The 27,251-nt window shown below is 39.2% G+C and overlaps 1 protein-coding gene across 2 annotated transcripts in view; it reads left to right on the forward strand.

Moving 5' to 3' along the window:
• LOC310931312 (copine-8-like) overlaps positions 1-26,974 on the forward strand; it is a gene marked incomplete at both ends in the record, with an annotated part of 44,727 nt that extends 17,753 nt beyond the window's left edge. For both annotated transcript variants that reach the window (XM_083894439.1, XM_083894438.1), the window contains 17 exons: positions 669-772; positions 3,967-4,006; positions 8,012-8,088; positions 10,807-10,870; positions 12,255-12,358; positions 13,029-13,133; positions 13,841-13,882; positions 14,564-14,639; positions 15,606-15,662; positions 16,252-16,313; positions 16,562-16,608; positions 17,890-18,071; positions 20,800-20,927; positions 23,177-23,279; positions 25,070-25,127; positions 26,392-26,465; positions 26,762-26,974. In XM_083894439.1, the coding sequence (XP_083750565.1) occupies positions 669-772; positions 3,967-4,006; positions 8,012-8,088; positions 10,807-10,870; positions 12,255-12,358; positions 13,029-13,133; positions 13,841-13,882; positions 14,564-14,639; positions 15,606-15,662; positions 16,252-16,313; positions 16,562-16,608; positions 17,890-18,071; positions 20,800-20,927; positions 23,177-23,279; positions 25,070-25,127; positions 26,392-26,465; positions 26,762-26,974 (1,536 nt within the window). The remainder of the gene's footprint in view (positions 1-668; positions 773-3,966; positions 4,007-8,011; positions 8,089-10,806; positions 10,871-12,254; positions 12,359-13,028; positions 13,134-13,840; positions 13,883-14,563; positions 14,640-15,605; positions 15,663-16,251; positions 16,314-16,561; positions 16,609-17,889; positions 18,072-20,799; positions 20,928-23,176; positions 23,280-25,069; positions 25,128-26,391; positions 26,466-26,761) is intronic.
• Between the last annotated feature and the right edge of the window lie 277 nt (positions 26,975-27,251).

The following is a 27,251-nucleotide window of genomic DNA, read 5'->3' on the forward strand; positions in this document are numbered from 1 at the left end:
ACGATTGGTAGTAGTGCTTAAATGTAAATCACAAATTGTAATCTACAGGTTTATTTTTGGCCCGTGACTCTTGATTGGACACAGCAGATTAATTTGCAGAATGCTCACAGCTCTGATTTACTCGTGTTTGCTGTATTAAGCATTGTTTTTACCATTTTACGGTGCAACTAGAATGACACTCAGTCGAGTGCACATTTCCACAAAATTATTAGGTCTTATGGTAGGAAAATATACACATACATACAAACATAACCACATCAAATTATCACATCAATTGCAAATCTTAGCCTTTAAGGTTAATTTGTGGAAGTGTAAAAAGAAACCTCTTATAATAATGGTTTTATCCTCTTTTAGGACATCACATAATTGGCTCATCAACTAAAGCTTAGGTGAACTTGGATCAGCTCTGCTTTATTCTAACATACTAACAAGTAGCATGCACATGTGAACTGGTAGAAGTCAAACATGATATTGAATATTTAAGCTTATTCTGCAGCACGTACTGTCAATAAATCAGGGTGTTTTTGTTAATTGGTGTTAATTGGAGTCTTTTTTGAAAACAATAGTGCATTGAATGGTGCAAAAACTAACTTTTGCTTTAAATTGTTTATATATTATTAAAGTATCTTGGGTGTAAAAATCGATTGTCCTCTGTTTTTTTTCTCCAGTTCGGCAGGACAGAAGTCATAGACAACACCCTCAACCCCGACTTTGTCCGCAAGTTCATCGTGGACTATTTCTTTGAGGAGCGGCAGAATCTCCGCTTTGACCTGTGAGTTAATTTGTTTGTTTTGGTGTGTATTTATGTGCGTTGAGGCGTGGGAGAGAGAGAGTGTGCTGTTCTCTCTGGAGCAGAGTTAAGACTGAAATATTTATGGTCTGTGCAGGAGGAGATGCTGCAAGTCTTGTCCTCATTAAATAAAAGTTTCCGTGCCACACTTTCACGAACAAACAATGCATTGAGACAAAACGGGGTCAGATAACCACAGTGAGTCATGTTGTGTTCAGTTCACCTCCAGTATCCAGTGAAATGCTCAATTTTCTCTTTTTTATTTATAATGGTGTGCTGATCAAATCTGCCCTTAAGATGGTGTAACCTTATTTCAGTTGCAAAGAACATTGCTTTTTAAACCTAAGTGTGTTTTTTGCCACATTTGAACATACGACTGTAATTCGCAGCCTTAAGCTCCGTATGTTTGTGTCAGCAGAAACTATTCTTGGACTTCTTGGAAGCTAAAGATTTGTTTTAGCTTCCACAGCAAATACCTACAAATGTCTCTCTGAGCTCCTTTTTGTTTTGTAATGAAATCTGAAAAGATAGTTTATCAGTACACTAATGCATTAAACTGGTTTCCAGTGTATATTTCAAACAATTACAGGCGATCCTGGTGCCAGAATAAAATAATTACAACAAAGTAATTAACCATTTACCCATTTTTAAAATCAAATACATTAACCACAGCTCCAAAACCAAGAAGAAACAGTATTTGTGTTATTGATGTGTCCAAATCTGCATGAACTGCTTTATTATACTAATTATCACTGAAAATAAGTCAATTACTATCATTTAAATGCTGCCATTCATTTATTTGTGGACTTGAGTTGTATTTATAAAATATGTTTAATGTGACATAAAATGTGTGCTGAAGGTTCCCAAACACTTTTACATCACTGTATCCGTTTGTCAAATGGGGAACAATCCACGTATGAATCTGAGTGAACTGTCATGTGGCAAAAGAACTGTCCTGATTGGTTCACTGCATTATGGAGTTCTAAAAGATGACCTTTCCAAATAATTAATGATTATCTGGATTTGTCTATGTTCGGGCCTCGTGCACTTGCTGTATTTTGTTTATTTTTGAATTTTTTTTGGCCATGATAGCTCATGAAATATGGAACAAGGCTTTAGTTTGTTTACTTGTTGACTTGTCAACAAGACCTCATGCTGTTTACCTGACTGTGGGAGGCTGTAGTGAAGGTCAAGGAGATGCTAGCTGTTGTGTGTGTGTGTGTATATATGTATATTACCCATTTGTGGGTGTATAAATATGAATATATGAATTGCTTCCTGCTCTCAAAGCAAACCATTCTTTATATGCAATGTTTAAACCAGAAACAAATTTTCTAACTCTGCTCTAAATAAGTGTGTTTTCTTGGGGTTTTGGTTTCTTGCCAAGACCAGAAAGTAAAGTCAATAAGAGCCAGGAACAACTGCAGTCTTAACTACCCAGACTCAGATTCAACACGTTTTTAAAGCAAAAACCACATCATTTACATTTGAATTGTTGAAAATCTGGCTTTGTGTACAATCATTAGTCATCGTCGCTCAGTTATAACCACGAATTGAGCTGCCGCACCCCCCAGCCCTTACTCCCCTTCTAAAAGCAGACAGCAAGCACACGACCAAGAGAAAGCCTGTCTGGCACTTTGCCAGTGCAGACTGATGTCATCCATGTAAACACACTCCCATCCAGTGACACACAGCAACCGTGCACTCACGTGTCATCACACTGACGGACCCGGTTTGTATCATCTTGAAACGCACACTCTTCTCTTCTATGTTTGTGTGACTTAACATTTGCAGCCTAATCAACCATTACACACACATCACTATGTTATTTTTTTTCTTTAGCTCTCCTCCTATTCCCCTGAGGTCTCTCATTATTAAATAAGATTAAATTAATCTTTAATGAAGATTTGGGAGTGATAAAGGCGAGGGCAGCGAATAGAACATGAAGCACACCTGTGCATTTAGCCAGCGGCACGTTGCGTAACCGCAGTGTGTTTCCTTGCTCTTATGGAATTGCATTAGTAAAAGCACTGTACTGGAGCCTCCACCCACCCCCCTCCTGGAGTGACGCACAGCAGTCTCCCAGTTTTGTCAGCAGGCGCCTCATTGTACATGGCACGCTGCCTGCAGAAACACAGGCTCTCCCATTTCGTCACTACACTAAGTGCATGTGCGCGCACACACATGCACGCACACCTGAGATGACTAATTGACCTGCTTGGGGAAGTGTGAAGAAAAAAAAATTGACATTGTGCAGCAATGTTTCTTTGTTTTCTCATGATTTCTTGTAACGGTTGTTTAACTTTTTAAAATCAGCAACAAATAGGGGAACAGGAACCTCAGTCTGAAGACAATGATGAATCAAAGATGTTTGGGAACAAATGTTTGAGGCTCTGTACGACTCAACATCTGTGGCACAGCTTGAGGGTGGAGGCAGACAACATCTGCACAATGTGTGTTTACAAGTATAGAATAATGTGACTTCAGGGTCTTTGTCCTATGTATGTTTTTATGTTTTATTTATCTGTATTATGGTGTAAACATTGTCCATTGTAATATTGCATCAATCAATGACAGAAAGCATGTTAAATATTTGTCTGGTTAATTGGAAAATTCACCAATTTGTCGCATTAACAAAGTGCTAGACGTTTATAAAATAGAGGCACGTTTTAAAATGTGTGATATAAATCAAACTGTATATTAAATAGACATAAAGGGCATACATGTCCTCTTTGACAAACTGTTCTCAGTGAAGCTGCAGTGATTGATTTTCTAATAACATCTATGTTTTATTTTCATTTATGTTTAATGTCAGTCATGCCAGTCTCCCTGAAATACTTAATAGTATACTTATAATAAATAATGACATAGGAACATCTGCTACTAAAATATCAAGCCTGATTCAATCATTGTAAAAGTTTTAAATGCGATAAGATTTTCACGTGATAGTATTTCACCATACTGAGAATCCAAGTGAATCTTTTGCTGCTGCATCATTGAGCCTTATTTAAAGCTGACTGTAATGACCTCTCTTTTAGTGATAAGTGGTCAAGTGCATATTATTAATGAAAGGTGACAAAGGGAAAGAAAAGCTTGTCAGTGACTAATCTGTGTTTTATGAGCAGCCTTTCGTGCTCCACTCCACTCCTGTGTCATCTCTGCTCTCTTCTCTGCAGGTACGACTTGGACTGCAAGAGCGACAACCTCTCCAAACACGTGAGTGTCACGTTCACCTTTCGCTATTTAACAATCAATCATGCATTCACGGAGATATTATTCAGCCACGTTTACCCCCCCCTCTTGTACAATAGCAGTGTGATTTGAATCTGAATGTCAGCACAGAGTCTGTGCAGAGTCTCATTCATCCAGGTCATCGTCATCCTAAACACATTGAGTCAGTGAGTGAGAGAGGCCAATCCCACCGCTGACATTCAAGAGTGGTCTAGTGGGAACAATGTGATGTGGTATTTGTGTTTTTCTGACCTGATCCAATGAAATTTAAAAGCTTTGAAACCTGTAGAACAAGACAATGAGGTATGAAACAAAAGACTCCCAATACTGTTACCATAATATCAGTATTTCTAATTTATGGTCAACTGCATGGGATTGTTTTTAAATGTGATATAGTGTCATAGTTTAAATTAACATTTCTATTAACTCCTAGAACACAGAGCATTTTGGATGCTTTTTTTCCATTCTTATGTTAAAATGTACAGTATATACAGAGGCCATAAGAATGTTCAATATATACTGTCGCCTTATAGGATTTCTTTCAGCAAAACATAGGCAATCTGATGAAAAATGTATTTCATTTGTAAAAGTTTTAAAATCATATTAAATTTGTGAAATTTGGAAATACATCACAGTTCAAATTCACTTGGCTTGTTTTTATAAACGAAAAGAAGAGAAAAAAAAAACTTTGACTTCTGCACAATTATTGCTACTTTATTTCACTACTAAAAATGAGATATAAAATGAATTTGACTCAACAACACATCAGAAGAAAACGAAAAAAACACATTTTAAAAAAAACCTGAATATGTGATCTATAAACACACACACACCCAGGATGTCCATATAAGGAGTTGTGTATTATTCCCACGGCAAGCAGCACCCGAATACCATGACCCCCTTCCTGACCCTTCCAGCCCATTCTAATTCTAAGAGCGCTGGTGTACTGTAGCTCTGTCACGTCCTTCAGCGTCGCTTACAGACGCATAGGGCTCATCACTCAGACAGACTGATATCACATCTTTAAAAACCCCTGTGTGTTTTGAGATCTCTGGCTGGGAGAGACCTCACTGATGTAGTATAAAACTATACCCTGTGTCTTGTTGCTGACATGGTGTAATTGTATGACCTGAGTGACATGACACTGTCTTTCATCACCTCACTCACCTTGGTAGCACAAGGTCTGGCTGTTCCTCAGCATGTTTTTAGCCTCCTACACAAGCTGTTTCAGACAATGACCGTCTTTCAGCCTACATGTGTACATGATGATCATTAGCATATGTGTAGTATAATTGGCTAATCATATGTCTTACTTTACAGCATATCCCCTACACCTGCCTAAAACTATTCAATGTTACTGTATTTCTTAAATCTGTATTTGAGCAACTTGTAAAAATGATTAATTTACCTAATTACAACCCTGGTTATCTGTATCTCACAAGTTTTGTTTTATTTGACAAACTTCAGATTTGGTAGAAAGATATTAAAATGATCGCAATAGGCATTTTTTAACAGATTTCCCACTACTAGGTTTTTCCTTCAAACCTTCAGCTCCAGATCAGTCGTACAGGCTCATGTCAGCTTCATTTTAAAGAGTATTTTCAGCAGAATATATGCTCTGTCTATAACCTGGGCTCAATCTCCACCCCCAGCCCAATTTCCTGTTATCAGCCTCATGCTCATTGCCAACTGCAGGCAGTTTCCCCCACCCTTCGCCCCAACCCCAGCATGCCCCTGGGCTTCTTCTCAGAGCACTAAGCAATGTGAGCACAGTGACCCACTCTCAGCATGAAGACTGGGGATGCTTGGGTGCGTTCTGTCGTAGTGGAAGATGTGTGAGATTGAAGATCTGGCACACAGTGACAGTCCATTGTTCAGGGGAAGTCTATCACCACTCACGTGTCTGTAAATAACACAAAATGGCAAATTCTCGTTCTCACGAGTATTAGTATCCCAAATGACAATGCCAGTGACAGCATCTGAGGATGAATCCTTCTTCATATCATAGATGTTTTTCCCTCTGCCATATACTGTGCATACCTTGTGCATCTATATTATGGCTGGAGGGCAGCATCAACCTCCATATAGTAGGTCTTTTTTTCATTCATTAATGATTCCACAGCCCTGTGCACATTTCAAAACTATCTTTATTTTTTGGTAACATACAGCCTTTCTATTGAAGAAAAAAAATATGATCTAATTTTAAAGTATTTGTTGTTTTAAAGCTTAAATAGCTCAACATATCGTACTATAAAAAAATTGTATCACGCAGTGCAGTGAGGCTAAAGAAACAATGCTAAGTAGTGTTTATATCCATCCGTATAAGCCTTGCTTTCACTTTTATTCTCTTTGCTTATTAAGACGCAACACCAGCTCTAAAGGAATGTACTTATCCTTAAGTATCCTTAAGTCTCAACTATCCAACGTCTTGCTACTGTTGTGTCTTAATGGCGGAACCCAAACATGGAACTGCTAGATACGTGAAAGTCATCTTGTGCTTCTTTAGATTTGACAATCAGCAGATGAAGTCAGGCGTGAAAATGGCATCTGCTTTTCCACGTAGTTAAGTTAACTAGCTATGTGTTCTCTCACAAATGCAAAAGAGTTTTGCGACAAACATTTAATTCCTTTTGAAAATGTGGTAATGTACTGTTGCTAGGCAGATGTATCTGCATTGTTGATGCTATGTTTTTGTCCTGTCATGTTAATAGACTGAAAAAATACCAGAAAATGAACTCTGAGCATTTCTGGCACTAAAACAGTGAGTGGTTTGTAAAGCACTTAAAAGGTTATCTGAGATCTTATTCATTTTATTAGCATATTATTACATTACATAGATAGGATTTTAACCACCATTACACACATTAATTGAAAATTAGAACAAGAATGTAACAGCTGCAACAGCCACAGGCTTATCCCGTGAACTGCTGTGTAATAATGTATCTGACTGAACACTTGTTTGAGATGATTTATTGATTCACACATTTGTTCATTTATTCTGCAGCTGTGTAACTTTGTATCATGAGTAAAAGTTACCACTACTTACTTTGATGATTGAAATGTATCTTAAGAATACTTTCTTCAGAATTAGACTAGTGAGGCCCAGTGTCTAGGAATGAAAAAACAATATTGATGCTATGAACAGAGCAGTGATCACTTTACTTGAAGATACTCATCTAACCAATTTCCCACTGTCACGATTAAGAGGAGGGATCTTGTCAGCACTGGCACAGATCTTGCAGAGCGGCTTTTGCACCTACAGGATTGGACTCAGCTCATCTGTGAGGCACATGACACAAAAACTTGCGTAGATGCTTACTCATTCACACACACAAACATGATCTGTTAGAGGGAAACCTCCAAGTCAGTGCATGAAACAATCAGACCAGGCTCTGGAGAATATGACTATTAATGCCCTTTATTTCTTGGCTTTGTACCGTTTTGTGTTTCTCCTGAGAGTTCAGATGTCAACATACAGCACTTGAATGTAATAGAGAAGAATATACACTGTATAATTTGAAATTGGATGCAAAAAATGAGCAACATCAACTACATATAATATATCTAGAAAACTCTAAACGCATAAAAACAGACACACAAATAGTAGACATTTCACAGCATTGGGTGTGTTTATGGCTCTGTACCTCATTCTGTTTGTCCAGGGTGGGATTTGTCTTTTTGAGCAGGAACTTCACAACTGCTAGCAGCTTAACTAAGCCTTGTGTTCTTTGGTAAATTTGACCATCTTACTCTTCTTTTCAACCTGTATGATGTCTGATCCCTCAAATTTAAGTGACAGCCAATCACACGACTGACTCTGCTTTGTTTCTCTTGGTTGACAAAAAGATAAGACATGGAATGTTAATATAGTTGTCTTACTGCGTCATTATTTTACCCTGTTTTGATGTTGCATGCTTAATGAGAGTAACTCTCTTAATGATAGTGTCTTTGTTCCTAACCTGCTTCATATCCATGTCTTCATGCATACAGGACTTCCTGGGCCAGGCCTTCTGCACACTGGGTGAAATTGTTGGCTCCCTTGGAAGTCGCTTGGAAAAACCTTTGATGTAAGTGGCACACGTTTGCACACACACGCGCGCCGACAGGAGAGCACACACAAGCTCACACGATATGTCTTAACGCTATTTTAATGAGGTAACTGAAAGGTGCAAAATGCTGGCAGACTAAATTTCTCTAATCAGGGAGTTGGGTGCCACACAGAAGCTGTTTGTGCTCATGCTTGGATTTCAGGCGATGATGATGTTGATGAAAGTGAACACTGTCTCCATCAGCTAAATGAGATGGAGAGTTCAAACAGCAGCAGGCCTAATGACAGACTGTAAACATGTTGAGGTGGTAAACGGCGTGAAGTTAAAATGAATAGTTCATCATTGACGAAGAAGCTTTAACTGAACAAACAATCTGGCATATTTTTCTGACTAAATGTGTTTTACCTCATGTTGGTGAAATGTTTCTCTGTGTAAGGGTTTTAAACCAAACTTAACTGGTTTTCAACTTTACCCAATAGCAAAATTCAATCTTAACTTCTAGTGACCATATTTTGACATTGCTGATCTCTTTTGGTTCTTTTACGGGGCACTATAATAAAGCAGTGAGTAGCATGCAGCCAGCTCATGGAAGATTTCACATATGCTGCTCTGTGTGTGCTTGGTCTTGGTTTGTAAACCTCCTCTTCCGCTCAGGATGTGTTCTCTCTCATACTGTACCATGTTTGGAATCAGTCATGACTGCAGTGGTAGGAGAAGCTCTCTCTCCATTTCAGTTTGTTATAAGAGCCATAACTCTTAGAATATAACCCCAAAAACCTAGGAATGGGATGAAACTTTTCTGTGCCTGATACCGATATGAAAAACTTGAGTATCTCCCAAAACTTTTTAGATGGTTTTAGACCATTTATGAACCATGAAGCTGTTGACATTCTGCTGAGTCATTTCAAAGACATAATTCTCCAACTATGTTACAAATATTGTTCTCCCAAACAGCGCAAACATGACTCAGCTAAAATGCTTTTGATGATTTTTGTGCATTGTGAAGCATGTGATATATAGGATGGTTGGATCGTATCGGATTCTACATGTTTATCTGTCTGATATCTGATCCAGTGATTTTGACCAGTATCAAACTGAAAAAAACAAAAATTCAAGGTACAGACAAGAATACACAAAGCCATACACAAGCACATTCTATTAAATCCATCAAAGGCTTTAAAAAGACTCAGTACTTTTATGTTAAAGCACACTGATAAAACAGGGTTACACTGTATTCTATTATCTCAGCTGCACTTTAACTGTCACCCAACACGCTGAGCTGAACTGGAGCATCTTCTCGAGCTCAGTGAAAGAGAACAGTTGTTGCTTTTGTTTTTCCTCCTGAGGCAACGAGCCGTCAGTTTTCTGAACCTCCTCCCCCCCCGTCCTCTGTCCTGCAGTGGTGTGTCCTGTGTGTGTGTGTGTGTGTATGTCATGAATGTACTGACATGGACATCCATGACTGTCTCTGTCGATGTGTGTATATGGCAGGAGTTGGAGCTGAATGGGTCTGCTGAAGAATGACACACAAGAAATAATGATGTAAGAATGTGTTTCTGTCATGGGGGGTTATGTAATCACCTCAGCCTGCAGCCATTCACCGTTTCACATCTGTGTGTATGAGTCCATGCATATCTGTACTTTTGTGTGTGTATATGTTTGCATTCATTCCGCCGCCTCGGAAAAAAACAAAACAACTTCAGTCAAATGTACAAAGCAGTCACCAATACTGACAATGCTTTGTATGTTTCCTTAGTGACGAAGCAAACGTTTTACTGCAGATTTAGTCGGCGGAATTTGTGATTAAAATCATGTTGTCTCCTTAAGAAAACATGTTCAACAACCAAGTTTTTAGAAACTCCTTTAGTATTTGACAAAAGCTCAAACAAGTTACACATTTGATTCCATAAATAACCAGTTTTACCTTAAATATGTTATATTGCGCATAAGGGTAAATTAATAAATATTATCTGTAAGTTATCTGTTATGGCTGGATAGTCGGACATAATTGGTTTAAGAAATGTAAGCATTGAGCCAAATCTGCCCTTCCTCTTTCTGAATCAAGCCTGGAGACTGCGACACAAACATCACAGCTGAAATGACGCTTGGTGTAGTTGCATTATAATGATTTTTTTTTAAACTTTCAATCCACATCCATTGAAATGTATTTAGTCAAGCAGGCAAACCATGGGAGACACGTATTCCAGGTTAAGGTTTGAGTTTCTATTGTTCTATGGTTACAAAAAACACATTTCAGAATTGACTTGTTATTATGACAGCTGTCTTTTTTTTTTAAATGGAGATGTGCAGTCACTTTTTCAAGAAAAAAAGAACAGTTTCTATATTTCTACCTCGTGTTTGAGTGGTACATCTTTGCAAAACATGTTAAATGTTTAATACGACTCATACATTTGAGGGTGTTTGCACTACAATCATTGTAATTCATACATAGACATATTCAGTGTAAACACCAACACCAAACTGCTAACCCATGTACAAAAAGCTCCATGTATGGTTGAATGTTTGTCAATATATATATGAAAAGACAACAGAAGGTTTTAATATGAAAGGTTTAATGCAAATCGTTAAAATGGTACTCTTTGTTTCCCTGTGTCCTATATCTATGGATAAAATGATATCTATCACACAAAAATGTATTAAAAAACACAGATTTAAATTCCATTTTAACTGGCGACTTGAATGTATGTGAACTATCATGCTCCCTCTTGTTTTTAGTGGGATCCCTGGGAAGAAATGTGGCACCATCATAGTGAGAGCAGAGGAGCTGAGCAACTGCAGGGTAAGAGTTTTGTTTTTTTGTTAGATTCTTCTATAGGAGACGTTCACATGTCCCAGTGTCCTACTTCCTCGACTGTGACGAGTCTGACCCTTCTCATATTCCGCGTGGGTGAAACTAAAAACTGATTTTGTCGACCCAGATGTGGTTGAATTACCATAAATGTCTTCTCAAAGTGCTGTAATCGCCAACTTTATGTGACATTTTAACAAATAAATCCCACCTGTGCGTCATTAACTGTACATACATCATCACATTTGTTTGACATTTTCTCAAGTTGTCAGTCACAGTAAGAGAGCAAGCTGTCGGCTAAAACCACAGTGGACACTTTGACATTGTTACCAAAACAGCTGAAGCTATTTTGGTCATTTGGTCACATGTAGATGACACATAACTTCATGGCAGTGTGAGAGCACAGTTTTTTATGTGAGGTCCAAACATAGTTTTCTTTTCCTTCAAAATAAAAGAATGAAGAAAAGCAAAGACCCTGCATGGAAACAGAAGAATTTGCTTCAATGAGAACCACATCATTGTGTTTGAACACATCGTCTGCACATCATTCATTTGAATTTTAGATTATTTCAAGTTTAGATATCTATTTTGGATTGAATCCACATGCCTTGAGAGGATTTAATTAAGACAGATTAGCTTGATCCAATTTTGCTTCTCAATTTTGGGGCAAAGTGAAGATAAGAGAAGCATTTAAACACAAATACAAATGAATTCCATTCTTTTCCTTGATAGAGGAAAGGATTTTTTTTTTTTTCAATTTGAATTATTCTCCGGAATGTATCTTTCACTTAATAAGCATGGTGATGTGTTTCACGTGTCACTCACATGACGTCCTGAGGACATATTATACAAAATCATCTTTTTGATCATTTAAATCCTTATATATGGGACTCTGGAGGCCCTATGCGTCGGCAAAGTGTGAAAAAAGTGCGATGTCGACTTCCACACTCATTCGGTCGTCACAATGTGCTATATTCTTGGAATTGTTGTCTCACGGAGTTCCGCTTTGTCAGTAAAACACCCGAAGTCCGCAAAAAGTTCTATTCTTGGCTCCACAGTGCAGCACAGAGTTCTACACAAACTTCCAGCCTCAGAGAATTTATCTGTCCAGTGGATACATGTTATATATGACGGAATGTGCCTGCTAGAGCCTGCAAATGATCACTTTTCCAAATGCTAACTGCTGTTAGCTCCCAGTAGCCTCTGAGGCTGATGTCATTTCTTGTCCCTTAAGTTTCGTTTAACTTTTTTTTTAAGGTGGACCAAAGAGATACTACTAACAGAGCGTTCTTACAGGGCTGTTTTGACAGGGTGATTGAACTGCTGTGGTGCTTCATGCTTAAGGTATTTTGACCAAAGCTTGTCTCATTTCCAGGAGTCGGTGATGCTGCAGTTTTGTGGCAACAAGCTGGACAAGAAAGACTTCTTTGGGAAATCTGATCCATTCCTCGTCTTCTACCGCAGCAACGAAGACGGATCGTAAGTTGACATGCAGCTTCCCTTGTGCCTTCAATAGACATCAATTTTCTCAATAAACAACCGTGTTTTCCATCATTGTTGCACACAAAGATGCACATACATAGGATGTTAAGATGCTTGAAATGTATGTACGTCCTTAGTGTAATTTGTCATGCTCAAAAAAGCAGCCATGCACGGGATCTACGGTCTCGCTGATGTGCTGTTACGTAACGGTATACACAGTATGTGACAAATGCTGTCCGGCCATCAACAAGAGGAGGCGACGGCAGGAAAACTGAGCACAGTTAAAAGGACATTGTTGACAAGAGGAAAAATTATTGGAGAAAGGGATGAGTAAGATAGAGTTAATTGAAAACTGTGTGTGTGTGTGGACGCCACAGTTTCTTTGTCCCACAGATGCTTTTATTCAATTTGACTTCAGCATCTCGCACTTTACACATTCTCTATTTGTGCAGCTGGCTATTTACTGATGCAGCCTAAATGTTCAGCCCTGGGACATAAAAGCAAAGAGCTGCACACACTAAACAGAACAGGAAACAATGTTTTTTTTTTGTCAGACAAGAGCAAAGTTTAAGAAATACTTAGGAAAAATGTTTCCACACACAGGGTTTTGTTTGAATTTTAAAGCTGGTTTGCTATCTGCTAACAGTGTTTAATGTATGTTTCACAGCTATACCATTTGCCACAAAACAGAAGTGGTGAAGAACACTCTGGATCCAGTGTGGCAGGCTTTTAAAATTCCAGTCAGGGCACTGTGTAACGGAGACTATGACAGGTACAGTGAAGCACCGCAGGAGACATTTTCACGGTGGTGACGACTACTGGAGTTGAACCAAGAAAGATGTTCTTTTTACAGAGTTTAGAAAAGTGTAGAACATTCTCAGTGAAACGGCAGTTAGTCAGTTATAAAATGATTTAATCTGGAGTTGTTAAAATGACACATTTACTCAGACACATCAGGCCTTTAAAGGTGTAGTCTGTGATATGTGTCTGCTAAAGCTTGTGGCCGAGGTGCATTCATATATCAGTATGTAATGTAGCATATTAAACATTTATGATGACTTTGTACAAACAAATTTACAGAATTCCAATTGTTTTTTTGTTTTTTTTCTTCAGATAATAGTTTCTTGGGTCATGACAGAAAAAAATGGTGCGATCTACAAATTTGGTCCTTTTTTTGTTCTACTTCAGTTTAATGCCAACTTATGTTAACTGACAATACAGTGCAAGTTAATCTAACCCAAATAAATTATACTGGTGCCTCTGTGTTTATATTGATTTTTAAATATGTATATTTATCCAAGTATGTTCTGTTGTCTGTATGTTACATCAGGGTTTACTGATAATTACATTAAAATAAATCTTCTCTGCATCACATTGATCTCTGTCTTCGATGGCAAGTTTCTTGATTTTTAAGCAAAAAACAACTGTATATCATGTTGTTTTTTAATCTTCCTCTCTTTTATTTCTTTTCCCCTGCAGGAGCATTAAGGTGGAGGTGTATGACTGGGACAGAGATGGAGGGTGAGTCAACCGTGCTGGTTTTATTGACATCCTGCTGTATAAGCTGTCCCACATGTACTTGCAACAAGACCCCCGGAGCAGTTTGAATGTGTTAAATACCTTTGAGCTTGATATTATGATGTCCACACTCTAATTTCTGTATGTCCTACAACGCTTTTTCAAATAGCATGTCAACTGCCTGCTGTTGGTGTAGATGAAATATCACCACACGGCTTTCAGTCCACATCAAGAATTGATACGGTTTAAACGGTCTGAACGGATAACTTCACACGGAGAAATGGAGACTGTGTTAATCATTCAGAGTGAGGGAAGTCACGTTATTAACGGCCATGGTTTGCCCCTGCAGTTGCAGTTTGACATTGTTAATTTCACAGGCAATTTTTTTTTACATTTCAAGGGCGTTTTTGCCTCGAGCTCTCATTAAATCCTGACCCTGATCTCCATGTAATTATGAAATTAGACGCTGTGCCCTACACCCCTGGTAACCAAGGAGCCTTGTTAGTGACATTCCTTGATTTCTCCTGTACTAACACGACATGACAAAGGACTGAGCAACCACTTGTTCTTGATCGGGCAGCTTTACTGTTATTATGGGTTATTTTGCTTTTGTCTAAAATTGTTTTACGACAATATTGTTACACAGAACATGTGTTTTTATTTTTGACTATACTCTGTTCACAGCCACGACTTTATTGGCGAGTTCAGCACCAGCTACAGAGAAATGTCAAGAAACCAGTCACAGTTCCACATCTATGAGGTGATTTTCTTCATTCTTCATACACACACACACACACACACACACACACACACACACACACACACACACACACACACACACACACACACAGAGAGAGAGTTGTGGTTTTTTTGTGAGGAGTCTTAGCGAATTTGAACTTGACTGAAATTTTTTTTTTATTGTGCAAGAGACAACAGCTTAGATACTTTAAGAGATCAAAATGAAATGACAACTAGGTCATTAAGTCGTTCAACCTTCGGTACGAGTATCACTTTATAGTATGTTATATTGTGGTAACGATGAGCTTTTGTGTAATAATATAATAATAACACTGTACTCATGCGATAGAACATTGATATGTTATGCTTTAAATGTATCTGATCACATCACAACATGGTCACTAAGTTTTAATTTCTTTTAATATAAGAAAAGAAAATAAAGCAGATGATTTTGTTCTACTTGAGGGTAATTTCTCTCACATCCCTAACTAAATTCGCCTATAGCAGTTTGTTTTCTAGTATATTATGATTCACTTGTCCAACACACACTAAAACAAATGAATACATGAGTGATTATGAAAGATTATTTTAGAAGACTCTCCCATTCTCTCGTGCTCAGTGTACTTTATCCACCTCCATGAACTTCTGCAGCAGCTGTGTCTGAACCATAAATCACTGAAGGTCAACAGTCAGTAAAGCTGCTTATGAAGCACAGTCTGAATCACTTCAGTGAGGAGACAAGAAGGGCACTTTTTCCCCCCTCACTCTTATGTTGACTTTGCGTTTTTTTTCTAAGCTTTGCGCTGACTCTGAAGATTATCTTTTATGAAGAAAATTGAATTAGCACTTTTGATACACGCTGTGATCCCTCTGAAGCATTAAACGCTAATTTCCTGTTCAAACTAAACGTGGCGATAACATTTCTCTACGGGCCGATTTATTAAAAAAAGCATTTACTTTAATTTTACAGTCTTTGGTTTCTCCACAGGTGCTAAATCCAAAGAAAAAGGGGAAGAAGAAAAAAAAGTACCAAAACTCAGGCACGGTGAGTTGACAGCCTGCTTAAGAGTTTATTTGTTTACCAGAAGATATATAATTCCCACTGGGCAAGGAACCTGTTAATACCAGGTTTTTAGTGATCCTTTTCAAGTCTTGGGACAGCACGTGATGTTTTCTTTATCAACTGGATTATCTAAATGATTAATTCATAAAAAGACGTCAGAAAATATGTAAAATAGTAACCACTGAGGGCTCATTGTGCATCCTCTCTGATGTCACAATTCCAGCACAATTAATGCAGGGAGGCTTTTTAGTCCTAAGAGAAGCCTTTTAGTGAGTTTTGATTGAGGTAATTTTGAGATTGTCCATTAGTTTGTCTTCTAGGCAGTAGTAGAAAATATGTAAATGTGCTCTCAGCACTCAGTCTGTTAAACAAATTATTACGATGGATCTGAAAGTACATAGCGGGGGCCCTCTTTGAATATAATTATTAGATCATATCTGGATAATGGAGCACATGCATGAACTGTGTAATTATTGATCTGCACTTGCCTCCTATGTTATGTGTGGAGAGAATAACGAGGTGAGGATGGTGTTACTGTAAAATTGACTGTTGTCTAACTCCCACATGTCAGGTCACCCTCCTGTCCTGCCTGGTGGACACTGAGCTCTCCTTCCTGGACTACATCAGAGGCGGGTAAGTTCACTGTAAATGGCAGCATATGAGATTATGTGATTAAACGACAGCCTCACTCTTATCATATTTAATCCCGGCAGCGTAATCTCAGTGTACCTGCACCGTGTTTATCTCTTAGCTCCAATATATCCAGTATGTAGACGGACTGCTGTCGATAACCCGCTGATTAGTTGCTGTATGCTTTGAAACACGCTGTGGTATAATCTGGCGTGACTGATGATACTCCTCGTGATTATTTTCTCTCGTAGGACCCAGATTAATTTCACAGTGGCGATTGATTTCACGGCATCGAATGGTAAGTGTGTTCAAGCTTTGCTTTTTATCGCCATCAGTGCATGAAACTTTAATTTGATGAGACCTAACAAATTCCTCATCAGTTCATCTTTACTTGTACTAATGACACTCCTTTCATCCAGTTATAGACTTATATATTTGAATGTTATCTGTTGCTTTTAATGTTTCTGCCCAGTTTGTTTCTTACCAATAATCTTTTTTAAGGGACTACACTTAACAAAATGATGGATGTTTTTAATTCATGAAGAGATGATAACGATAATACACGCGATATGAAATAATTCATTGCAACATCACAGATGAGATGGGTGTATTTCCTTTCAATGGGTCTGAAACAATATATATATATATATATAAAGTATATATATTTTAATTCAGCTAATATTGAGCGAGATAAGAAAGATCACGTAACTGACATCTGCTGTTTAATTCCTCAGGGCATGTGTTTGACTGGGAGTGTGTTTTCTTTCCTCTGACAGATTCAGATTGTTATGCATGTGCTTCCTACAGAGCCACACATATGTCTAATATACAACAGAAGTCTGGCTCAGGGAAACATTGGTGTATTGAAAGTGTAGCACACAGCTCTGCAAGGCTTTCACATCATTTACTTTAGGGGACAGGGACATGCTGAAAATGTAAAGACTCCTGTTCATACACTGCTGCACTGAGACATTTTACCACACCAAAGCACTTTTCCTGAAGAAAAGGCAATTTCAAGAGCAAAGGGACGTTGCATAATTTGCTAAAATCCCATCAAACACATTGGCTTCATATTAAAGATAATGCTCGTGCTAGTCTGCACTTTCCTTAACAATGAAAGAACTATGAAAACACCAAATCTGGACCCTATTGTGCTGGGTTCCTCTCCCACATGCACTGTCCTGCTGCTGCTGTTGTAGCTCACCATACGTGTATTTATCTGCAGCTAAAAATAGTCCCCGACAAATGCACTATTTACTGTTCTCGCTTTTAGCAACATCTACTTGTAACCACTGAGCCCAGCTGTTTGAATACATTACTCAGTCTCTTTTAAGAAATAAAAAAAAACATGTCTATAGATTAAAAACAAAACAAAAGAATCGACTTGAAGTCTTATTTAAAGATGAACTAATAATAACTAGCACCAGCCTCTCAAATGGTGTCATTGTAGTCCCAGTTCTTTTGACGTCTTTATTTTTATCTGTTCTAATTTTTGAGTTTTATTGAGACTCACGATACAGGGAAAACAGGCGGTGTGTTGTTGATTTTATGTTGTACTGGAGCATTTTCTCATTCTCAGGTAACCCATCCCAGCCCACTTCACTCCATTACATGAGCCCGTACCAGCTGAACGACTACGCGATGGCATTGCGGGCGGTTGGAGAAATCATCCAGGACTACGACAGTGACAAGATGTTTCCTGCTCTGGGATTTGGTGCCAAGCTCCCCCCAGACGGGCGGGTGTCTCATGAGTTTGCTCTGGTGAGGAAAAAAGCTTTGTTTCAATCGTGGCACCATCAAACTATTACTACTTTACTATCGTCCTATGTAAAGTTACATACTGAACAAACACAGTTAAAATCCACCTGTGAATCCAACAAAACAAAGCCAAGAAAAAGATGACTCTCCCCTTCTTCATCCAACTGTATCCTAGTGTATTCAGTTCTTGATTTAATAAGTATTTCATTGGCATTAGTCAATTTAAAGGAGCACGTCTGTCAAAGCTAATATGACTTGTTTACTTGTTTGTGAAGCAAACATGTAACAGAGTTATAATTGAACATTGGAACACACATCCTCCCAACAGGCATTTGCATACACATTGGACCAATTACAGGCAACAGTCTATTGGTGGGTGGTGAACGCTGCCTTCCAAAAACATGAATAAATTCAGCCAACCAACCTGCGCACAAATGAAAGCCAAACGAGCTGTTAAGTCTCTGGCTGTAAACAAATCCTTCAGGCACACAAACCTCAACTCTTTTCACTTATTTATCTATTCTATACACTACTGTTCTGGAAAGCAATTTTCATCTTGGTTTTGAAGGTCTCTCGTATTATGGGAATCATAGATATCCTTTGTGGATACATCATCAGAACCTCTGCCCTTCATGCAACATTCAACCATGCACCCATTTAACCCTGAACACCATTCCATTATTGTGTTAAAACGTATATACAGAGGCTATACGAATGTGCACTATACAGTATGGTGTCTTCTATCCTTTTTTCAGCTCAACTGAGGCAATCTCTTGTTTCCGATGTTCACCAACTATATGAACACAGAATGTACTCCAATGTTTTCTTCTCAATCTCACAAAGTTTGCTTGGCTTGTTTTTATGAACAAAAAAACTATAAAATTAATGATAAATTTCACTCAACACATGAGGAGATGAAAAAACTTTTTTTCTAAAGTGACCATATACACTTCCATGATGTCCATATAAGGAGTGTATTATTCCCACTGCAATTTATCAAGGGTTAAACATCTGCCAATAGGTTTCTACCAACTGTAGAATAACCTACAGTGTCTTGGTGGTTCACGGTGGACAATCTAGACATGACTGGCTTATTCCAGATTCTATAATTCTTTTATTTAGGTCATTATAGATAAAAACATGACCATTGTTACTGCTAATCCTGCAGTCTGGTCCGTTCCTCAGCTTCCTATTATTCTCTCCTTGTTCTGCCACTTTCAGATGTTTTTCCATCCAGAGGTGGTAGAAACCATTACAGCTGCTTAGTGTTTAGTAACCGTCTCCCCTGAGGCTCCAAAGCTCGAGACGAGGCACATATGCATTAATGTAACCATTAAGGATTTGACTATGTCAGCTCCTCGGGAGGAAAGGCTCCAGCTGTGTTCGTTACAGTGGGAGAAGACCACCACTGGATCCGAATTATCTGTAATTATGTGAGATTCACGGCAAAAGGGTCTCATGTGCATCGTTTGTACTCATGGGCAACCGAGCAGAGTCACTCAAGATGCTTTCTTACCGAGATAATTAGAACACCCAGAACATATGGGTAGTGTAAATAATGCATTGTGTGCTGCTGCTTGATATAAAACCTAGTCAACCAGGCATCAATTTTAATTCTGCTCAAAGGATTTGTGGACTGCAGAAAAATAAAAAACACAGCAACTATATTTTGTTTCTCAAAACAGAAACTTACCAAAACATGAAGCCAGTGGATGAACTGAGCTTAAATGTGAGTCCCGGTGTCCAGTTTGTAACCTTGTGCAAACAAATTGCATCTCACTTGAATAGATTCTACCTAAATGTTTCTGTTGCTGATGTGAAACCGCCTCAGGGACAGTCTTTACAGAGATGCTGCAGCAGGGAAGATGTAACTGCCAACATTTTCCTAAAGTATGTGTAATATCTTTAATGTGAGATTGGATTGTACATCCTCAAGGGCTTGCAACCTTCGAGTGCCTATTATACTCGGTAATATATTTTTCTTTATAATATACGAATGCGATGCTGATGTTATGGCCATGAGGTGTCCAATTTGTGGCGTCTGAGTAGGCCTGTAATCCTGTTAGCCTCAACTTTTGCCAATAAAATGTAATGAGAGGGATATAAAATCTACTAATACTGTATATTTTTCTCCTTCAGGGTGATGTTTTTCTATGATTCATTTCAGCTGTGCTGTTTTGGAGAATCATAAAACAACTTAATTACATTTCTAACTTTGATGCATAGTTTGTAAAACATGTGGAGGGTCCCAGGTGTGCCAAACAAATATAATGGAAGCAAGTTATTGTAATTGTCCTTGAATATAATTAACACATTTTTCAAAATATTGGCCCACTGACATTAAATCAATGTAGACAAAACTGTATGTGAAACTAACAATTACCCGATGGTGGCTGAAGACGGCACATACTGCAGTGCACAATCTGTGGAGTTTTCAAGAGTTTCTCAAATGAAAGACCTCCTCAAATTATCTTTAATTAAAGAAGTAGTCGTTGTTTTTCAGTACCTGTTCAAAAGGGAGGTGTGATTATATCATCTAATTTACCATGGCTTCTACTGACATGGGAATTATCAGACAATGATGATCTGTAGATTTGCATTTAACTTAAAATACATACTAATGTTTATCCTTAAATACAGTTTGGATTTAGATCACATGGGATACTAAGGACCCTCATGCATAATAAGTGTCATAATGTATTTGCTTTTTTTCACTACTGTTTTTGTGCAGAATGGTAATCCTCAGAACCCGTACTGCAGTGGTATCGAGGGGGTGATGGAGGCCTATTACCAGAGTCTCAAATCTGTGCGTCTCTACGGACCAACCCACTTCTCCCCTGTTATTAACCATGTGGCCAGGTAGGTCCACTATAATCACAGCCAGAAATGTGGAACACGTGGGCAGACGCAAAATGCACACAAGCGCCGCTTTTTCAACAACAATGCGACGACAAGTGCAGCGCTGGATGTATGGGGGGAAAACTCCAGTGAGATCGATAGATTGTGGAAAATTGTGGCAGTTTGTGTGGGCCGCTGTGCAGTGATGTGGTATGCAGAGGCTGGGGGATTTGAATAAATGTACTCATACTGGTGTCATCTGAGTGCAGGCTAAATTTACAGGGGTGGTTTGAAGACCATCCTAGAGATTAATGGCTTGGGAAACTAAACATAACTGAAAATGCTCATGTACTAAATTCCCCTACAGAGACATTGCTGTAAATAAAATGTCACATCACGGTCAGTGAAGTAAAAAGCGCTCACTGGAGGATTTTTAAAGACCCAAACATAGTACAATTCCATTTTTACAGGCGCTAAAATCAGTCAATTTACACTACTAACATCTGATATGAAAGGTATACTCTCGTTTGTAGTATTTTCTGACCTCAGTCTGACCTCCATTGTCAGATCCTGTCATGATTTTGAAGATGCGGCCGTAACGAGCACTCTCTCCACCTTTCATTGTAGACTTTCAAATTCCATCTCTCGCTCTCTCTCTCTGTGTCTCTGAGTACCATCCGCCCACTCAGCCTGAGAATAGCTGCATTGTGCAACACTCACTCGTGTGGAGCATCGGACTAAAACCCAGGAATACAATGACACTGAATCACATTTCTAATGGTGTGTGTCTTGTGGAATCACATCAATATTTGTAATATGACTTTTTCAAATTAAGTGTAAGATTAAATAGATAAAGTGTAACATTTCTGCATAACAATATTTTTTAAAAGACGGTTAAATAAGACATTTTTGCGTAGTGCAGTAGCCAAAATATTTCCAACGCTCTTTAATTCTGTGGAAATCTGTCGTTCCATTAAATGTAACAAGCCATTACATTTGTCATTTGGTATGGTCTTTTTAATGAAGGCATCCACTTGACATAGCTGCTATTTCAAAGAGGGTTGTTCATAAATCGTTCATAAATAATACACTTTTAAATGCTGTAAATGCTCCTCAGTACCTGATAACATGTAAGAAAATATTTCACAATAAACGGCTTTAAAAAAAAAATAAAAAAAAAAATTGGGGGTATTTACTTTGAAATTGATGACAAATGCGTTTTTGACACACGACAGATAGCGGTGTTGGCGACCTGATGCTGCAGTTGGTACAGCTGAAATGAGGAGTTTGTCTGGCAATGTTGATTTGTTGGGTGGTGTAAAAAGGTGGCAACATCATTATTATTCTTCCTCATGTAAGCAGGTGTGCTTTTTTTAATGCCAAAACTGAACCAAGACCTGGAAACAAAAATGCTAAAAATGACTCCAGGCTTTAAACTGGACCACTCGTTCTCATAATAAAAGTCATAATTGTATTGTGTGTGTGTGTTCTCTGGTGGCTAAGCAACATGTGTAGTAAGGGAGTGGCTGAAGAAATCAATGGGAATTGAAACCTTGAAGCCATTGTCTCAATATTTTTGTTGAGTCACTTTACTGTAAGTGTGAAGACAGATGGAAACTATAGGTCAAAAAAGGTGTCACCCTTAAAAAGCAATTGGTATCTTTCAGTTTCACTCTCTCTTTCCCTTAAAGGTGAAGTAAGTAGTTTATAGTGCCATCTAGAGGAGAGGCTGAAATTTACAACAAAGTACTGCTCCTCTGCTCACCCCCTCCTTTCCCTGAGCGCTACGGTATCCTCAGCCGGTCAAATGTCGTCCTCGTCGTCTTTCTCCGTGTCAGCAGATGAGGTTCGTGAGGCAAGGGAGAGGGCGAGCTACCGCGACCGTAGCAGACGAAGCGGAGAGAGAGGAGGCGGGACTTCTGCTACAAATAAAGCGACGCTTGATTTGTTCTCTCGCGTTTGTCCTTACAGGCTCCGGTAGAAACATGGCGTCTCGCTGCTAACAGTGGCTATGCAACTGCGGCCCGCGACCATGTTATTTTACATGACTTTTTGAAACACAACGAAAATGAAACAAAAAAAACTATTATACAGCGACTAGACAATGCAGGAGCACATAATATGTATACAAAAGTGGATTTTGGGTTATATAAACCCATAAATACTACACAGTGTCCCTTTAAGTAAGCCATCATAAAGGAAAGAAAAGGGCAAATTGCACATTTTAGTAGTGGAATTAAATGAATGAATTTTCTTTCTTTCCGTGCCAGGTATGCGTCAGCAGTGACAGACGGCTCTCAGTACTTCATCCTGCTCATCATCTCTGACGGCGTGATCACGGACATGGCACAGACCAAGGAGTCTATAGTCAATGTACGGTATCACACTTAAACTCTACCTCTGTATGTATATATATATTATGTACTATATCTGAGCTTCAAGTGTGTTTTTAGTGCATTCAGGATTCCCAAATTAACTTTTTACTATGTTAACAACAGAGGAAAAAGACCACTGTGTTTCAAAGTGCTTGTACTGGAGGCTCTTAATTATTCATGGATGTACAGGAGCGTAACATGCAATAAACCAATCAGCGTGTCATCTCCCATTCCCTTTTAAAAGCCAAGTGCACTTGCAACTTGACACATTGCTATTATTATGGCCTTTTCCAGGAAGTAAGCGAGAGCACTTCTCTCCAGAGGGAGCCGGTTTGTTTAAACACCTACAGTATGATTATTGCCACAACTGATCATGTAATTAATCCGTTCTGCTCATTATTACTGCTGCATGAGGATATGCAGGATGTGCAACCGAGTAAAAGTCAAACGGACCACGTTCAGATTACCAGCCGCATTGTTCCAGCGTGATTCTTTACAGATCACATTTCAAGTTTCAATACACGTGTCTTGTTTCCGAAGATGACAGAACTTTTTGTGTGTATTTGTGAGAGGGATGTATGTAATATAAAATGTGCATGTAATGATTCCACTTGGGGAAAATCAGTTAAATAAACTTATCATAGCTCCCTCTGTTACTCATGTGGAGGATAAATCGGTAGAAAATGGATGGATGGAAACTTATCATAGCAAAATTGTGACTGAGATTTAACAATTCTCCTTCTCCGACATGAATTAAGATTTTTCCTATATAAGGTGTTAATACATGCTTAATATGTGTGGAAGGGGGAAAAAAAGCCCCATCCCTAATGTTTCCAAGACCATTTTCCAAAATGCCTTACAGTTGTTTACCAAAATGATTGTTAATATCAGCAGCAACGGCCGTGAATGTAACCGACTGACTTTATTCATGCAGTTAATTTACTGTTGACGATGTTAGGAGCCCTGGAGATCCAGCGGTGATTGAGCCAATAAGGGAAATTGTAATATAGCAACTGACAATATGAACGGGAGCATAATGAGAAACAGTCCATCAGGTGCCTTTCTCTTTTAATGCCTCACTCCCTCTCACGATGTGAGTGAGGGGAAGAGAGAGAGAGGTCTGGTTACTCCCCTGCACCCCCCATGATCACAGTCCATGTGTGTTACTATTTTGGGGGTGAGCTTGTGTATTTGGAGCGTCAGTCATTCGCGCTGTCTGCTCGTGCCCCCCCTCCCTACGCCCTCATGATGCAATGTTATTGTAAAGCAAGACTGGAGAGTAATTATTTACTCGTCTGCAGAGGATCCTCGCCCCTCACATCTCAGGCAATTTCAGCGTCCATCTAATAACCACGGTAACATTGGAAAACCATTCATCATTCGTCACTCAAACTGCACGTTGCCGTCCCGCTCGGCGAGAATTTAATAAACAATATTGTGATGTGGGTTGGCGGTTCATCTGCAGCTCAGGGCAGAGGGAAGAAATATTGAGTCATTTTTAGGATATCGAGCTTTGAGGGATGTAGACAAAGCCGTAGATGCATGAAATTAACTCTGGCTGGAATATAGGGTTTATAAAAGTGGCTACTGAGAGCAGGTGGACCTGGATTAATTATGTGTTGGTCTATTGAGCCTCTTTTCTAAGCCCTGTGAATGCACAGACTATAATCCACGGGGGTTATTTCACTGACAGCCTGCAGTGTTTAAGATGGCAAAAGGTGAAAAGAGTGAATGTTGCTTCTTCAGCAGCATTTAATTTGTCTGTTCTTTTTTTCCCACCCTTTGTAGGCTGCGTCTCTTCCCATGTCAATTATAATAGTCGGTGTTGGACCAGCGGAATTCGATGGTAAGCTGGGTGTAGTGTAGATGCTTTTGTGTGCGTTACATGTGTAGGTGTGTACGTATTTATTTTGCATGCCGTAATCCTTCGCCTCAGTTCTGCCTCCTATCTCACCTCCCACATGGTTCAGTTCTTCTCTGTGTAGATTCTTTTCTTCTCTCCTCCATTCGCCCTCACTTTTTCTTCATCTCCTCCCCTAAATCCAGGCTTTATAGTGGATATGAACATTCTTATTTTGTCAGGCCAGGGGGGGTGTTTTCTTTCCTTTCTTTTTAAATGAAAGGCCACATTCTCTCACCCCTCTCTCCTTTATTGTTGCAAAAGCATTCATGTTTTGGAGTAGTCCTCCATAAAAACAAGCACTCTCATGATGAGCAATTAGCCTGCAAAGTCAACAGGAATCAACAATTATCATGGTTGGGAAGTCTGTGTGCATGGTCGCATTGTGCCCCACTGTGCATTGTGTGCAGTGACTGTTATATATTATTGTACGTTTTCCCTATTTTTCCCATGTGTGCGACTTGCTCACATGGCTTCCACTCACATTCTGTGTACTCATGCCACGTTTGGCTTAGTCAACACTTAAAAGCAATGTCGCCCAGTGGATTTGGCAAATGATATTGCTTAAAGGGGACATTATGGGGATGTTATGCAAAATCAACTTTTTAATCATTTTAATACTAATATTTGGGACTCTGTGAATCATGTTTTTGTGGTCTGCCTCAGTCTAAGTACAGGAGATAATACATGCAATGTTGAATTCCACACTCACTGTTACGTCACAATGAGACATCCCTGGAATTGTCTCGTGGAGCTCCGCTTTGCCCCTAAAAAAATGTGAGGGTGCAGACGAGGCCAATAGTATCCGGAAGTGTTCTATTCTTGGCTGCACAGTGCAGCACAGAGTTCTACACAAACTTCCAGCCTCAGAGGATTTATTTGTCCAGTGGATACATTTTATATATGATGGGTATAGTCTGCAAATTTTTCACTTTCACTGCACTTTTCCAAAATGCTAACTGCTTTTAAAGAGACAGGCTGTTTTGGCAGGGTGATTGAACTGCTGTGGTACTTCATCCTTAAGGTATTTTGACCAAAGCATGTCACAGACATGTTCATTAGGACACCAGGGAACTAGGTTAACTTGGAGAAATAGGGTATATGTCTACTTTAAATTGCCAGTCATGTGACCATGTGTTTTGCTGTAGCTGGTGTAATGACAGATGGATTCTCCTGACATGGCTTGACTGATGTGCCTTCCCTCCTTCAGAAATGATCGAGCTGGACGGAGATGAGGAGAGGATCTCGTCCCAAGGAAGATACGCAGAGAGGGACATTGTTCAGGTACGGCTTCTGCTAAAGACATGGCTGAGTGGCTGTAAAGCTGTGCCTTCAGCGGAATGTTTTCAGAGGAATGACGCATTTATAATGAATGGGAAGAGGTTGTGGTGCTTGACCTGCTGTGCTCTTGTTCTCTAGCTGCCATTTTTCTGTCTCTCTTTCTTTTAATGTCCTTTTCACTCTTATATATAGGATATATGTTTTTTATTCCCCAGTTTTTCTCTCTTTCCCACATATCTGTATTACCTCTTTGTTTCCTCTCATGTTAATCTTACTTCCTCTTCCTTCCCTCTCCCCAGTTTGTTCCTTTCAGAGATTACATTGACCGGCGAGGAAACTACATTCTCAGCATGGCTCGCCTGGCGAAAGAAGTGCTTGCTGAAATTCCAGACCAGTTTTTGTCCTACATGAGGACAAGAGGCATCAAACCTGGGCCCTTGCCACCTCCTTACACTCCCTGTCCGCCACCAGCTATTCACCCGCTCCTCGCCAGACGGGTAAGCCGAATTTAAAAGGCGCGAGCCTAACTCCAAAGTCAGCCAGCCAAATCTGTTTGGTCTCTCCTATCGTCCTCTCTGCGTCTTCTTCTTCCTGCTCTTCACTGGAAGTTTTTTCTTCAAACAAGGTGAACTCTGCCCACTCTCTGAAGTTGCACTTTCAGGAATGTTTGGCCATGAGCGGTGACACAGATCACCCTGATGTGGCCACTGGCTTTCCACTTTTTAGAAGAATGGACTTTCCCCTTTCTGGAAAAAGAGTGTGTTTGATGGTTCACGGTGGTGGCTGGAG

Source organism: Microchirus variegatus, assembly GCF_963457635.1.
Source record: "Microchirus variegatus genome assembly, chromosome: 8".
NCBI classification, from domain to species: Eukaryota; Metazoa; Chordata; class Actinopteri; order Pleuronectiformes; family Soleidae; genus Microchirus; species Microchirus variegatus.